Raw genomic sequence first — 16,419 nt, 5'->3', positions numbered from 1 at the left:
AGTGCTGGGATTACAGGCTTGAGCCACCGCGCCCGGCATTTTTTTCTGTTTTTGAGATGGAGTCTCGCTCTTGTCTCCCAGGCTGGAGTGCAGTGGCACGATCTTGACTCACTGCAATCTCCGCCTCCCGGGTTCCAGCAATTCTCCTGCCTCAGCCTCCTGAGTAGCTGGGATTACAGGCGCTCGCCACCATGCCCAGCTATTTTTTTGTACTTTTAGTAGAGATGGGATTGGCCAGGCTGGTCTCGAACTCCTGACCTCAGGTGATCTGCCCACCTCGGCCTCCCAAAGTGCTGGGATTACAGGCATGAGCCACCACGCCTGGCAACTTTTAAAGTTTTTTGTAGAGACAGGATCTCACTTTGTAGCTCAGGCTGGTATTGAACTCCTGGCCTCAAGCAATCTACCCACCTCAGTCTCCCAAAGTGTTGAGATTACAGGTGTGAGCCCCCGCACCTAGCCAACATGTTTAAAAAGTTTAATATTAGTAAAATATTTTAAAATACAGTACCAACTGGTTTAGTCCTTATAACAAGCCTAAGGAGTAGGCACTATTAGGATTTGCACTTTACAGATGAGGAAAATGAGGCCCCAAAAGGTTAAGCATGCCTGAAGTCACACAGCTGCCAGAACCTGCCTCTAGAACCTGGGGTCCAGCATTATCTCCTCTAGCCCTAGAACAGCACTGTCCAGTTGGATTTTCTATGAAATGTTTTTTATCTGCGCTGTCCACTGCGATAGTCACCAGCCACATGCGGCTAATGAAATGTGGCTTAGTGCAACTGGAAAACTATTTTGTTTTTCGTTTCTGAGACACAGTCTCACTCTATCGTCCAGGCTGGAGTGCGGTGGCGTGATCTCGGCTCACTGCAACTTCTGCCTCCTGGGTTCAAGCGATTCTCCTGCCTTCACCTCCTGAGTAGCTGGGACTACAGGCACACACCACCATGCCCAGCTAATTTTTTTGTATTTTTGGTAGAGACAGGGTTTAACCACATTAGCCAGGATGGTCTTGATCTCCTGACCTCATGATCCACCCGCCTCAGCCTCCCAAAGTGTTGGGATTACAGGCGTGAACCATGGCACCCAGCCAAAACTATTTAATTGTAATTAATTTAAATGTAAATAGTCACTAGTCCAGTATGGCTAGTATCTATCATATTGGACAGCACAGCCATAGAAGGCAGATGCTACTTTTTTTTTTTTTTTTTTTTTTTTTTGAGACGGAGTTTCGCTCTTGTTACCCAGGCTGGAGTGCAATGGCGCGATCTCGGCTCACCGCAACCTCCGCCTCCTGGGTTCAGGCAATTCTCCTGCCTCAGCCTCCTCAGTAGCTGGGATTACAGGCACACGCCACCATGCCCAGCTAATTTTTTGTATTTTTAGTAGAGACAGGGTTTCACCATGTTGACCAGGATGGTCTCGATCTCTTGACCTCGTGATCCACCCGCCTCTGCCTCCCAAAGTGCTGGGATTACAGGCTTGAGCCACCGCGCCCGGCTGGCAGATGCTACTTTTACCTGTACTAAACACATGGAGAAAATGAGGCCTAGAAAGACAGAATGGGCTGGGTGTAGTGGCTCATGCCTGTAATTCCAGCACTTTGGGGGGCTAAGGTGGGAAGATCACTTGAGCCCAAGAATTGGAGACCAACCTGGGCAACAAAGTGAGACCCTGTCTCTACTAAATGTAAAATAGGCATGGTGGTGCGCACATGTAGTCTCAGTTACTTGGGAGGCTGAGGCTGGAGGATCACTTGAGCCCAGGAGATTAAGGCTGCAGTAAGCTATGACTGCACCACTGCAATCCAGCCTGGGCAACAGAGTCAGACCCTGTCTCAAAAATAAATAAATACAGTAAAAATAAAAGAATAAGGCCAGGTGCGGTGGCTCACGCCTGTAATCCCAGCACTTTGGGAGGGCAGGGCAAGTGGATCACTTGAGGTCAGGAGTTCCAGACCTGACCAACATGGTGAAACCCTGTCTCTACTAAAAATGCAAAAATTAGCTGGGCGTGGTGGTGCACGCCTGTAATCCCAGCTACTTGGGAGGCTGAGGAGAATTGCCTGAACCCGGGAGGCGGAGGTTGCAGTAAGTCAAGATCTCACCATTGTACTTTAGCCTGACCAACAAGAGCAAAAGTCCATCTCAGGGAGGAAAAGAAAAAAAGGAGTAACATTTTTAAAAAAGAAAGATAAAATGGCCTTAAGGTCACAAAGCTGTGTTGTGCTGAGGTTTTTGTCAAAACCCATGTTGTGATCTTTGCTGTGTGACTGTGGCCATGTTATTTAACCTTGTGGACCCGTTTGCTCATCTCTCATAATACCTGCCCTGTGTGCCTCTGGGATGTGTGAGAATGTGGAGGAGTTAGGCTTTACCAAAGCACTTCTGCATACATTAACAAAGACAGACCCCAGCTCTCAGTGGCTTATAGGTATGACTGAATTTTAGCTCTAGCATCCCAGTGGACAGGTGTGATTGTCCCCAAGACACTGCAGGGAGGTGTACCTGCCTACCTGCGCAGGTCCAGCTGCGTGCGCAGGGCCTTCCCCCGGAGAGCCATCTTGGCGCTGAGACGGGCATCCTTCGGCAACATGGAGAGGAGAATGTTACTGAACTGAAAAATCAGTGACCCACAGCCCATTTCTCCCTGACCCCTGGCCAGCAGCCCCCACTCTGGGATCCGCACCATAGTCATGCTGGACAGCTGGACCTCAGGCTGGTCTGGTGGGACCAGGGCAATGGTGACGCTGGCAGTGACAGAGATGGTGGTGCCAGCGGGCTTGATGGTGCAGCGCGGTGGGGCCAGAACACGCAGCTCCAGCTTCAGCGGGGAGTCAATCACTGCTGGGCTCTGGGGGGATGGGCAGCAGGGGTGGGTCAAGTCCCTGCTGTTTCCTGTAGAGCCCCCGGGGAAGAAGGGGAAGGAAGGCAGGTGCAGCTTCTGCCCTCTGGGGACCTGGGGACTCAGATATTGCAAATACAGAGACAGCTCTGGCTTCCAAAACCCTCAGAGCTGCGTCTAGACTTTATGCCTTTGCCACACAAAGGAACAGGAATGTATTCTTCTCTTCTGCTTCCTAAATACATCTCAATATTCAGGTCCATCTCCAGTCCAAGCTCTTCATGGATGTCCTTTTTGCATTAGTATCTCAGCCCCTTGCCGTATCTTTTTTTTTTTTTTTGATACAGAGTCTCACTCTGTTGCCCAGGCTGGAGTGGAGTAGTGCGATCTCGGCTCACTGCAACTCTGTCTCCTGGGTTCAGGTGATTCTCTTGCCTCAACCTCCCATGTAGCTGGGATTATAGGTGCCCGCCACCACACCTAGCTATTTTGTATTTTTAGTAGAGATGGGGTTTCGCCATGTTGGCTAGGCTGGTCTCAAACTTCTGACTTTGGGTGATTCACCCACCTCAGCCTCCCAAAGTGCTGGGATTACAGGTGTGAGCCACCGTGCCCAGCCCCCTTGCTGTATCTTTTTGCTCTCTCCTTTTTTTTTTGATACAGGGTCTCTGTATCAGGCTGGAGTGCAGTGGCATGATCATGGCTCAGGGCAGCCTCAGCGTCCTCAGCTCAAGCGATCCTGCCACGTCAGCCTCCTGAGCAGCTGAGACAGCAGGTTCATGCCACCACACAAGGCTTATTTTTGTACCTTTTTTTTTTTGATGGGGTTTGGCCATGTTACCAGGCTGGTCTCAAACTCCTGGGCTCAAGAGATCTACCAGATTCAGCCTCCCAGTGTTAGGATTAGAGGTGTGGGCCACCATGCCCAGCCATATCTTCTTTCTCTAAACTGCTGTGCTTTCTTCTATAGGCAGTGTAGGAATACTATAAGATGCAACTGCCTAATCTTCACCAAACATGATTCTAAACACTGTATATGTGTTGGCTTCTTTAAACCTCATAACAAACATTTGAGGCAGGTATTATTACTGCCAATTTTGTTGTTGTTTGCAGGGGGAAAACCCTTTGGCAAGAGCCAAAGCAAGGGTCTGAAGCCCCAGCATGTTCTCATATAAATATAGAACTAGAAAAGAATTAGAGATATAGTTACATAGTTATTCCTATATATAAAAATAATCACATAGCTATTTATATGTAATCATAAATATATACATATATAATCTTTAATCTTACTAATAAGTCTCAGGTCATGAAGTATGGGACTGAAGAGGCATTGGAAAAGAGGTGACCGTAAGGCAGGATGCTCTAAGCCCTCTGTCACGCACGCATAAGGGCTGCTGGAGGGCGCCTCGGCTGTGCAGCAGCGTCAGCACTGGGAAAGCGCCCCCTGTTTAGCCAGTTAGGGAAGGAGACATCCAAGATGGTTGAGATGTCTCCTTCCTTGGGGGAGTGAGGAGAAAACTTCCCTCTCCCAAGCTCTTGTGGCAGGCCTGATGGCTGTCAGGGACACCCACAGACATCCGGGGACTTAACTGTCTCTCTGTGGTCCTGTGCTTCAGCGGTCACATTCCATAGCTACTTTAAGTTCTGCTTCTGCACCTGGTTCCTCTTTTTCTTTGAAGAATTAGTAATAGTAACATAAATCTTAGTGACCTTGTTATTTCTTTACAAGTATGAAAAAAGTGCTGACGCCTTAGGTTTTCTCCTTGCCTTAGTTTCTTCAAAGTCTTGGGCCTCTGTCTCCAAGACACGTGATTTATCTGACCCTATCACTGACCACCGTCACCTCATCCTACCTGCCCTGCACCCTGCTGTGGACTCAATAAAAGTCAGAGCGTCCAAGCATTTGGGGCCACTGCCAGACTCTGCACCTTGGTTGGCATGGACCCCTGGGCCCAAACTCTCTTTCCTCTATCTCTGTGTCTTGTGTCTTTTATTTCCACAGTTTCTCATCTCCACACCAGCAGAGAGGGACTCACGGGACCCTATAGGGCTGGACTCAATGGTTGTTGTTTACTTTTTTTGAAATTTATTTTGCAGGCTGGGTGCCGTGGCATAAGAATCGCTTGAACCTGGCAGGCAGAGGTTGCAGTGGGCCAAAATTGCGCCACTGCACTCCACCCTGGGTGACAGAGGGAGATTGTGTCCCCCCTCCAAAAAAGATCTGACTAAAAATTTATTTTTCAATAGGGATAGGGTCTCACTATATTGCCCAGGCTGGTCTCAAACTCTTGGGCTCAAACAGTTTTCCCACCTTGGCCTCTCGAAATGCTCAGAGTATAGGCATGAGCCATCGCGCCCAGCCCTATTCCCATTTTTGAGATGGGGAAATTGAGGCACAGGGAGGTTAAGTAACTTGTAGAGCTTGTGTAATTATTCAGTTTCAGAACTGGGCTTGAAGCCCAGGCAGTCTGATAACAGAAACCCTGCCCTTAATTGCTTAGCCATAAATTTGATGATGACAATGACTGAATTATTTCTTCTAAAATACGTAACTCTGTTGGGTGTGGTAGGTGGCTCACACCTGTAATTCTAGCACTTTGGGAGGTGAAGATGGGTGGATCACTTGAGCCCAGGAGTTCAAGACCAGCCTGAGCAACATGGCAAAACCCTGTCTCAACAAAATATAAAAATTAGCGAGGCGTGGTGGCACAAGTCTGTGGTCTCAGCTACTCAAGAGGCTGAAGCAAGAAGATGGCTTGAGCCCCGGGAGGCAGAAGTCACAGTGAGCCTAGATTGTGCCACTGCATTCTAACTTGGGTGACAGAGTGAGACTCTGTCTCAAACAATAAATAAAATGTATAACTCTCACTCCCTTCCCCCATAAACAAAAGAATATGTTAATTATTATTAAAGACCCCATACTTGCAAAGCTTGAGTTCTCTCTAATCCTCCGCAACTCTGCGAAGGAGACAGGGCAGGAAGGAGCAGGAAGGACCAGCCTCCTTCACAGATGGGAACGGCCATGACAAAGCAGCGGGGACTGGCCACAGATAAGAGACCAGGCCCCTGTCTGTGTGGCTGCCACTGGGATCCCCACCTGCACCCTTCCCTGGTCTCACTGGCATGCAGGTGGCCCTATCCCTGCCCCTTGCCAGCACTCACCAGCAGGACAATGCTCCCAAAGTAGCTGGCCCTCAGCAGCATGTCCAGGTCATGGGGCACCTGAACAGGGGAATCAGGAGTGAGGGAGTGGGCTCCGTCACAGACCCCCTCTTGCCCATCCCACGAACAGGCCCTGGCATACCTTGTCCCCCACCAGCAACAGCTGCAGGGCCCCTGCCCGGAAGTAGCTCTCCATGGCAGAGTCGAAGAAGAACTCAGAGAAGGCCACATATACCATCCGCTCCTCCTCCTGCAGCTGGGGCTCCACCGCCCGGTTGGGGAGGCTCCAGTTCTTTTCTGTCAGGGGGAAGAAGGCCCCCTGGGGTGGGGAACTCAGGGTCAGGGTCGAGGCAGACTGGGCTGGCACCTGGACGGACAGCAGATACCTTGGCCCTGTGCTAGGCATTGCGGGAGGATGGCAGGAACCCAGCTGCTGTTCTTGGCGGACTCACAGGCACATCTCTTGTTTTTTTTGTTGTTGTTTGTTTGCTTTTTTGGCTTTTGAGATGGAGTCTCGCACTGTTGCCCAGGCTGGAGTGCAATGACGCTATCTCGGCTCACTGCAACCTCCACCTCCGGGGTTCACATGATTCTCCTGCCTCAGCCTCTCGAGTAGCTGAGATTACAGGCACATACCACCACACCCGGCTAATTTTTTGTACTTTTAGTAGAGACAGGGTTTCACTATGTTGGCCAGACTGGTCTCAAACTTCTGACCTTGTGATCCACCCACCTTGGCCTCCCAAAGTACTGGGATTACAGGTGTAAGCCACTGTGCCAGGCCAACAAGCACATCTCTTAAAAGGCATTGGAAGGAGGACACCTGCTACAAGGCGGGGAGCCCGTCAGACTGGAGGAGGGAGGGTCACGAGGTGACATCTGAGTGGGCCTTGAAAGCTAGAGGCAGTAACAACAGCTACTGTTTACATATACTGTGCAGACTTATCATGCTTCTGTGCCAGGTTCTCTAAGGTGTTTACATAGATCAACTCTAATCTGCATAGCAATGTATGCTTTCTTACTGGATTATTTCCATCACACATTACACAGACACTGAAAAGTTATGCTTAGGGCCATGCAGCCAGTCAGTGGCAGAGCTAGGATTTGAACATTTCAGGCGTTCTTTTTCTTTTTCTGTAGAGATGGGGTCTCGCTATGATGCCCAAACTGGTCTCAAACTCCTGGGCTCAAGCAGTCCTCTCACCTTGGCCTCCCAAAGTATTGGGATTACAGGCAAGAACCGCTGCACCCAACTGATTCTAGCTCCCGAGTCTGCACTCTGAAACTGCTGTACTCCTCTGGGAGACTAAAGGTAGTGTCTACACACTAGCTATGTGGCCTTGGGCAAGTGATGTCACCTCTACAAGTAAGTCTCCACATCCCTAAAATTAGGATGATGTTACTACCTGACTCACAGAGGTGTGAGAGGATGAAATGAGATTATTTGCATAGAGATTTGTGTCCAACTCCTTCAGGAAGCTGGGGAAAGGCCATGCATGAGCAAAGGCCCTGAGGTGGGAATCAAGGGTCAATCTGGGGAACAGCAAAGAAACAGGATAAGATTTAAAAGATGGGGCCAGGCAGGGTGCAGTGGCTAATGCCTGTAATCCCAGCACTTTGGGAGGCTGAGGTGGGTGAATCACCTGAGGTCAGGAGTTTGAGGCCAGCCTGACCAACATGGTGAAACCCCCATATCTACTAAAAATACAAAAATTAGCTGGGCATGGTGGCGCGCACCTACAGTCAGCTACTCGGGAGGCTGAGGTAGGAGAATTGCTTGAACCGGAGAGGCAGAGGTTGCAATGAGCCCAGATCGCACCATTGCACTCCAGCCTGGGCAACAAGAGCAAAACTCCGTCTCAAAAAAAAAAAAAAGTGGGGCCAGGTAAGATTAACAGGGCTCAAATGCCAGACCCAGGAGACAGAACCTAATTCTGCAGTAATAGGTGGCCATAGCATTCTCATTAATGAGAGTGGGCTCATCAGAACTGTGCTTTAGGAAGTAAAATCTTGCAATTTAGCAGAGAAAGAGATCTCGTTAGGAGGTCAGAAGTTATACACCAGCCCAAGCAGCTCACCCGGAAGTCCATGTCCAGGTTGCTGGTGGAAGCCACAGGATCCTTCATGAGGGAGTAGTCAATGCCAACAAGGTCATCCACAGAACTGCGCACTGCAGGAAGGGGCTCAAGTCACTCACGGCTGTGTGATGTGGGACAAGGTGCTTAACCTCTCTGGGCTTAGAGTCCCACCCATAAAATGATGATACATCCATCCTTCATAGGGTTGTCATGAGGGTCGAATTAGCTTTTTTTTATTTTTTATTTTTTGAGACAGAGTCTTGCTCCATTGCCAGGTGCCAAGCTGGAGTGCAGTGGCACAATCTTGGCTTGAGTTCGAGACCAGCTTGCTCCAACATGGTGAAACCCTGTCTCTACTAAAAATACAAAAATTAGCCAGGCATGGTGGTGGGTGACTGTAATCCCAGCTACTCAGGAGGCTGGGGCAGGAGAATTACTTGAACCCAGGAGGCGGAGGTTGCAGTGAGCCGAGATTACACCACTGCACTCCAGGCTGGGTGACAGAGCAAGACTCCATCTCAAAAAAAAAAAAAAAAAAATGGGATGCGGTTCCTTTCCCTTGGTTTCTCCTACCTCCTCCTTCCTTCTCATGCCTGTGTGTGGGGGTGATGGGACAATATCTTTGCCCCACAGGAGACAGAAGTCATGGCTTAGAAAAAGGGAATTTCTGTAATCCAAGCACTTTAGAGGCCAAGGCTGGCGGATCACCTGAGGTCGGGAGTTCAAGACCAGCCTGACCAACATGGTGAAACCCCGTCTTTATAGAAAAAAAAAAAAAGAAAAAGGGAATTTATGTTAATTGAGCACCTAAATGAAGACAAAGGGATGCCAGTTGTCAGCATGTACATATTGAGGACCTTGACAACTATTCTCAGATAACCCTCACAGCAACCCCAGGAGGAGGTACTGCCAACCAAGTGAGTAAACAAGCACTTTGCCCGGAGAGAAATCAGCACTTACCCAAAATCACACAGCAAGTCAGCTCCAGAGGCCACATTTGAACCCAGGACTGTTCAACAGCAGGGCTTGGAAGGGGCCTGCTCTGAGGTGCTGCATGACAGCTGCACACCTGGCCTCACCCCCCACCAACTCACCAGGAATGGTGTCCAGGAGGGAGTTGAGCAGGACCGTCCCTGCATGGTAGAGTACGGGGCAGATCTGCGAGGTGGGGGTCAGAGTCAGGGCCTTCTCAAAGTGAGAGCATGCCCACCCTTGCCACCCCACAACCTGCCGCTGCCCACACCTGCTGGTTGAGGAGGAAGCGCATCCCTGAGGTGATGAACGTGGAGAGAAACTCATACACCTTCCTGTGAGGAGAGGAGAGGCCGGGTGAGCCCAGAACCTGCCCCTGCCCCAGTCCAGGTCCAGGTCCAGGAGATATCAGTGACCAGGGAAATAGTGGCAGTGGGAGTCCTCAGCTTCAGCCTAAATAACAGCTCCTCCATGAAGGTTTTCCAAGAACCAGGCCCAAATTCCCTCTTCAGCCTGATTCTCAAGACCTCCCGACCTACTCGCTGCTCCCACCAGCCAAATGAATCCACCCACAGTGCCTCAAACCCGCTCTGAGCATCCCCACATCCATCCCTTCCACCCTCTGCGTTCCTACCCTGTAATTCCCCATCTGAGCTCAGATGCTTCCTCTTCTGGGCTGTCTTCCCAGATTCCCCTCCTCTGAATCCCCAAAGCGCTTTCTTAGTCCCTCTCTCCAGGCCCTGACAACAAATGTTTTTTACTCCAGATAGACTCTGAGCTCCTTCCTGCATTCTCAGAGCCTGGCATATACTTTGATGAATAAATAATACTGTCAGTGTACCAGCACCAGGTGATAATCCACCATGTTGTTTCCCCCACCCTCTTCCAGAACAAGAACCATATCTCCTTCTGAGCAGGAAAAATTAAAAAATAGGCCAGGCGCAGTGGCTCACACCTGTAATCCCAGGCCTTTGGGAGGCCGAGGCAGGCGGATCATCTGAGGTCAGGAGTTTGAGGCCAGCCTGGCCAATGCAGTGAAACCCCGTCTCTACTAAAAATACAAAAAAAGTAGCTGGGCATGGTGGTGCATCCCTGTAGTCCCAGCTACTTAGGAGGCTGAGGCAGGAGAATCGCTTGAACCCAGGAGGTGGAGGTTGCAGTGAGCTAACATTGTGCCACTGCATTCCAGCCTGGGCAACAGAGTGAGACTCCATCTCAAAAAATATTTATATTATTTTTGTTATAATTATTTACAGATACCAATTGAGAATCCAGTACATGGCCAACTGTGCATATTAGTCCTCACAATTACTCTAATCTAAGTGGCCAGCACTTAAATATGCATTTATCATATGCCAAGAGCTGTTCTATATATTTTTACATGTACCAACACAATCCTGGCAATGAGCTTATAAAATAGGCTTTACTATTATTCCCATGTTACCTATGAGGATATCAAGGCACCGAACTTCAGTGACTTGCCCAAGTTCACACAGCCAGGAAGTAATAGCTGAGCTTTGGACCCAGTTGGTCTGATTCCCAAGCCTGTGCACTTTGCACTGCGCTAGGCAGATGAGCTGCAGGGCTCAAAAGGGGTGAGCTGGGGTTGGGGATGGGGCTTACTTGAAGGTTCCACCGAAGGCTGCATGCATTCTGGAGACAGAAGCCTGGCAGGAGACATTGGACACTTTCATCCGGCCAGCGGGATCCCGGGAGAGCTCCAGACCAGTGCGGATGGACACACCCTCAGCTGAGGCGTTGATGTAGCCCCCATCATAGCTGCCAAGGGGGTTAATATTCACTCCAGGTAGGAGCTTAATTAGTCCTCAGTGCCCCCACACATCACGATACCTCTTAGTAAGGTTACACTTCCTTCCACACATCCTACCATACCCTCCAATCAATTCTTATGAAGTGGGTATGCTTGTTCCTATTGTATAGATAAAGAAACTAAAACTCAGGAAGGCTAAGGGAGTTGCCCACAGCCCCACAGCACCTCTGGCCCTCCTGACCCACCCTCCACTCCCCTGAGGGTGCTGGGTCCTTACAAGAACCAGTAGAGCAGCTGTCTCCGGAACTGCAGCCCCAAGGAGGCATTGGTGATTTGTAGCATCAGTTCCTGCTGTGGCTGGAAATCGAGCTCAGAAGATGTCAGCTGCAGCTCTGTGACCTTCACCCTACAGGCGACCTCAGGGTCAGATCCAGGGCCAAATAGAGAGAACTCCGCCCAACCACAGGAAATGTGTCTGTTCCTCTTTCAAGTCCAGGCTTTGGGAAGTGGGAGTGGGTGTAATGAATTCTTCCATTGTCCCTCAAGTGCCCAACTTAGACTTGGGTGGCTCAAAGTTGAACTTGGGTGGCTGAGAGATGAGGTCTTCCTGATCCACATGTTAAAAGTGAGCTTAACCCCATCGTTTAGAAGTCTTGTTTGCTTGTTTGCTGGGCAAGGTAGCTCATGCCTGTAATCCCAGCACTTTGGGAGGCCAAGGCGGGCAGGTCACTTGAGGTCAGAAGTTTGAGACCAGCCTGGCCAACATGGTGAAACCCCCGTATCTATTAAAAATACAAAAAGTAGCTGGGTGTGGTGGCATGAGCCTATAGTCCCAGCTACTCCGGAGGCTCAGGCAGGAGAATCACTTGAACTCAAGATGCAGAGATTGCAGTGAGCCAAGATCGTGCCATTGCACTCTAGCTGGGGCAATAGAGCAAGACTCCCTCTCAAAAAAAGAAAAAGTCTTGTTTGCTTGCCCCACCTCCCCTCCCACACCCTGGGGTTGCTAGGCTTGGTCTTTTTAACTTTTATTTATTTATTTGTTTATTTTGAGACAGAATCTCTCTCTGAAGCCCAGACTGGAGTGCCATGGCATGATCTCGGCTCACTGCAACCTCGGCCTCCTGAGTTCAAGTGATTCTCCTACCCCAGCCTCCCAAGTAGCTAGGATTGCAGGCGCCCACCACCACACTCGGCTAATTTTTGCATTTTTAGTAGAGATGAGATTTCACCATGCTGTCCAGGCTGGTTTTGGACTCTTGACCTCAGGTGATCCACTCGCCTCAGCCAGCCTCACCAAAGTGCTAGGATTACAGGCATGAGCCACCGCGCCCAGCCTAGACCCTTCTAATAGAGGAGTCGGTTCACTTTGCCTCTATCACCTAAGCTCCGCCCCTTATCTTAGTACCCCCGATGCTAAACCAAATGTAGAGCCTTCAGTTCCCCCACCCATCTCATTAGCTCTACCCCCTGCCCAAGACTCCACTCTTGTCCATTGGCAAGTTCCTTGACTCCACCTATCTGGTGCTCTTCGCTCACGCCGTACATCCAGGGGTTCTGCTGCCTTCTTCTTGGCCCCACCTACCTTCTCCAGGCCACGCCCATCTGCCCGGTCCCGCCTATGATGGCTGGCTAGGCCTTTATCTTTTCGGCCCCATCCGGTTTCTTAAGTCGTGCCTCATCGACTTGGCCACGCCCCCCTCCCACTTAGGCTCCAGTCTCCCGAGACCCCGAGATTTCCCGGGCCCCGCCTCCACCGCCGAGGCCCCGCCCCGGATCGCGAGGCCCCGCCTTCCACTCACTCAGAGATGTTGTAGTAGAAGTGGCCCTCTTTGCCCCGCAGGTCCGGAATGGTGATGGTCTCCAGTTCTTGCTCCAGAAAACGCAGCCCCTCCTGCTTCACTGAGGCAGAAGCGAGACCCTTAGCTCCCACTCACACTGTTGGGGCGACCCTACACCCGTCCTTTCCCGTCCGTCCCTGTCTGTCCCTGCGCCTTACCCAGCTCCAGCGCCTTGGAGGTGACGCGGATCTTGCAGCCTGGGAGCTCTGCGTGAGCGCCTACCAGCAGCGCCAGGAAGAGGGCCCCGTAGAGGGCCATGGCGAGCGGGCCTGTGGGTGGGGTGGGGTCGCAGGAGTTATCTGAGCGGTGTAAACCCATTCCTTGGACGTCCAACCATAAGTGGAGACTAGCCTGGATCGTTACCCTCCAGATAACTCTTCGGGGAACTTGGAACCAATAATCTTGCCTCCATTTGTCAGATATGGAAACTGAGGCTCAGAGAGGCGATGCGACTTGCGCTGTGGCTCCCAAAGGATTTGGGACACGGGGGAGGGGACGTCCCCAGTTCCCTCGTGCCACCGCCGCGTGATGAGTTTGGACCTCCAGGGGACCAGCCCCCACACCCCCAACAACCTTCCCTTTCCTTTAGCAGTGGGCCCGCGCAGGCTTGCACGTTGCCATGGCAATGACTGCACGCGCATTCCTGGAGGGTGGCTTGCGGTCTCCTAGGCCTCGCGCCGGGGGAGGAGAGCGGGTGGCCGACCAGGCCGTGGTCTCTCGGGTCTCCCGGCTCCCTCAGGTCCTAAATCTCTCCCATCAGATATTCTGCCTGGTGTCCCCAGTGTCAGCGCCCTTCTTCAGCGGCTCTCCTCCCCACCCTGGCTTCAGTGCCCACGAGGCTCGGCGAGGAACTGGGGACGGGATGGGGACGCGCCCCAACTCACTCAGCGGTGGAGCTGGGGGGCGGCGCGGTCACGTGGGGTGGCGGGCAGCTCAGGGGATCCGAGCGACGGGGTCTGGCGGGCAGGGCTGTTCCAGCCGCTTTTATAAAGCCGGGCCTCCCCGACCCCTCCTCCTCTCTACAGCTCTCCCCTCCTCCCCCGAGGGCTGGGAGGGGACGGGGCGGGTCACTGGCAGCCGGGTGAGGGAAAAAGGCTGTACAGAGCCCCGTGACAAGCCCAGCCGCTGTCTGGACAAGTGGGGGACCCAAGCCCAGGGAGAGGGAAGGAAGTGCAGAAGTCGGCCCACTCAGCCCCAACAATCCTGCTTTTCTGGGACCTTGGTTCAAATTGCAATTACCCATGTCTCCCTGGCACGATCTTGGGCAAGTCACTTCACTTGGGTCATTGACCCTCAGTTTCTTCCTTCGCTAAATGTGCACGATGATAGGAACTCTTCGGCCTTTATTGCAACCAGGTCCAGGCACAATGTCAAGGCACATTTTTTCCTTCCCTGCCACCCATAATCCTCTCAGGACCTCCTTGCCTGGCTTTGCTATAGGTCGCACCCATCTGTCTCTGTGTCATCACCCGGAGACCCTGAGGTCCCAGAGACCTTTCCCACTTGGGAAACCAAATCTAGGCAAGTGCTATCAGCCGAGGAACATACCACACCAGCAACTGGAATCACCCTAGAGGAGGAAGGTTTGCCATTTCTCAGGGCTGGTGGATTTTTTTTTTTTTTTCTTAAGAAGGAGTTTCGCTCTGTCACCCAGGCTGTAGTGCAGTGGCGTGATCTCAGCTCACTGCAACCTCTGCCTCACTAAGAGAGTTTGCTTTGACTTCCCAAAGTGCTGGGATTACAGGTGTGAGCCTGGCCCTTTTTTTTTTTTTAACAAAAAATTATTATTTTATTTATTTAAGACAGGGTCTCATTATGACAGGCTGATCTCTAACTCCTGGGCTCAAGCGATCCTCCCACCTCAGCCTCCTGAGTAGCTGGGACTAAAGGCACCCACCACCACACCCAGCTAATTTTTCTAATCTATCTTTCTTTCTTTCTTCTTTCTCTCTCTTTCTTTTTCTTCTTTCTTTCTTTTCTTTCCTTCCTTCTTCTTTCTTTCTTTCCTCTTTTTTTTTTTTGAGAGAGTTTCCGTCACCCAGCCTGGAGTGCAATGGTGCAATCTTGGCTCACTGCAACATCCGCCTCCCAGGTTCAAGTGATTCTCCTGCCTCAGCCTCCTGAGTAGCTGGGATTACAGGTGCCTGCCACTATGCATGGCTAATTTTTGCATTTTTAGTAGAGACCGGGTTTCACCTTGTTGGTCAGGCTGGTCTTGAACTCCTGACCTCGTGATCTGCCCGCCTTGGCCTCCCAAAGTGCTGGGATTACAGGCATGAGCCACCTCGCCCAGCTAATTTTTGTATTTTTAGTAGAGGTGAGGTTTCACCGTATTGGTCAGGCTGATCTCGAACTCGAACTCCTGACCTCAGGTGATCCACTGGTAGATTTTTTAATGAACCCTTGGAGCAAGGTGCTCTGCACAGCCCCCCCACACCCTACTCCCACTCCCACCTGCATCTACTGCTTACAGGGTTCCCAGACCCTGGGACAGGGCACAGAGTGGGTTCTTGCCACCTTTTGTTGCCAAATAGATGAAAGAAAAGGGAAGCAATAATCATGTCCACTAAGCATGTATTTAGCCCCAAGTACTCTTCTGGGAAGGATGACCAACTTGTCCTGATTTGCCTAGGACTTTCTATATGGTGTCTTTTTTTGTTGTTGTTGTTGCTGCTGCTGATATAATCCACAGAGTCACAAAAATAGTTCCATTTCCTTTTTTAAAATTTAATTAATTTTTTTGAGACAGTCTTGCTCATTCACCCAGGCTGCAGTGCAGTGGTGCAATCTTGGCTCACTGCAACCTCTGCCTCCTGGATTCAAGTGATTCTCCTGCCTCAGCCTCCCAAGTAGCTAGGACTACAGGCGTGTGCAACCACACCTGGCTAATTTTTGTATTTTTAGTGGAGATGAGGTTTCGCCATTTGGCCAGGCTGGTCTTGAACTCCTGGCCTCAAGTGATCCACCAACCTCAGCCTCTCAAAGTCCTAGGATTACAGGCATGAGCCACCATGCCCAGCCTATTTATTTTTTTTAGAGACAGAGTCTTGCTCTGTTGCCCAGGCTGGAGTGCAGCGGTGCAATCACAGCTCACTGAAGCCTCGACCTCTTGGGCTCAAGCGATCTTCCCACCTCAGCCTCCTGAGTAACTGTGACTACAGGCATGTGGTACCACATCCAGCTAAGTTCTGTGTTTTTTTTAGAAACAAGGTCTCACCATGTTGCCCAGGCTGTTCTTGAACTCCTGAACTCAAGTGAACCTCTTGTCTTGGACTCCCAAAATACTGGGATTACAGGAGTAAGCCACACTCCCAGCCATCCCCAGTTTGAAACTGTTCCTGGGAACCCACTCAGTCCCTGGCAAACCTTACCGCTGGTCATCCGAATTCTAGTAATTTATTTAACCTTAATGACCTATCAAATTGGCACTATTATGAACCCTCTTTAGCAGGAACCAGAGGTTGAAGCAATTCTGTGGCTCCTCTTAGGGAATCCGTATACTGTTCATGGAAGAATGGAAATTTTTGTTGTTGTTGTTGTTGTTTGAGAAGGAGTCTCGCTCTGTTGCCCAGGCTTGAGTGCCGTGGCACAATCTTGGCTCACTGCAACCTCTGCCTCCCGGGTTCCAGCAATTCTCCTGCCTCAGCCTCCTGAGTAGCTGGGACTACAGGTATGCGACACCATGCCCAGTTTTACCTGGGATGTAAAACTCTTGTCTGTCAGACACAAGAGTCTAAGCACATAACTA

At 50.8% G+C, this 16,419-nt stretch overlaps 1 protein-coding gene across 3 annotated transcripts in view; it reads right to left on the bottom strand.

The window, feature by feature from the left end:
* PLTP (phospholipid transfer protein) overlaps nt 1–13,836 on the bottom strand; it is a 15,574-nt gene extending 1,738 nt beyond the window's left edge. The window contains exons 1-12 of one of the 3 annotated variants that reach the window (XM_032263564.1): nt 13,556–13,836; nt 12,830–12,940; nt 12,633–12,732; nt 11,108–11,236; nt 10,683–10,838; nt 9,331–9,394; nt 9,182–9,245; nt 8,088–8,179; nt 6,152–6,328; nt 6,010–6,069; nt 2,689–2,853; nt 2,516–2,583 (exon numbers count right to left, since the gene is read on the bottom strand). In XM_032263564.1, coding sequence (XP_032119455.1) covers nt 2,516–2,583; nt 2,689–2,853; nt 6,010–6,069; nt 6,152–6,328; nt 8,088–8,179; nt 9,182–9,245; nt 9,331–9,394; nt 10,683–10,838; nt 11,108–11,236; nt 12,633–12,732; nt 12,830–12,929 — 1,175 coding nt within the window. In that variant the 5' untranslated portion in view covers nt 12,930–12,940; nt 13,556–13,836. The other 2 variants (XM_032263565.1, XM_032263563.1) reach the window with 2 other exon arrangements.
* Between the last annotated feature and the right edge of the window lie 2,583 nt (nt 13,837–16,419).

The sequence above is a fragment of the Sapajus apella genome, unplaced genomic scaffold (assembly GCF_009761245.1).
Source record: "Sapajus apella isolate SASKATOON/1434 unplaced genomic scaffold, GSC_monkey_1.0 scaffold137, whole genome shotgun sequence".
NCBI classification, from domain to species: domain Eukaryota; kingdom Metazoa; phylum Chordata; class Mammalia; order Primates; family Cebidae; genus Sapajus; species Sapajus apella.
This window is presented reverse-complemented; position numbering and strand designations above follow the sequence as displayed.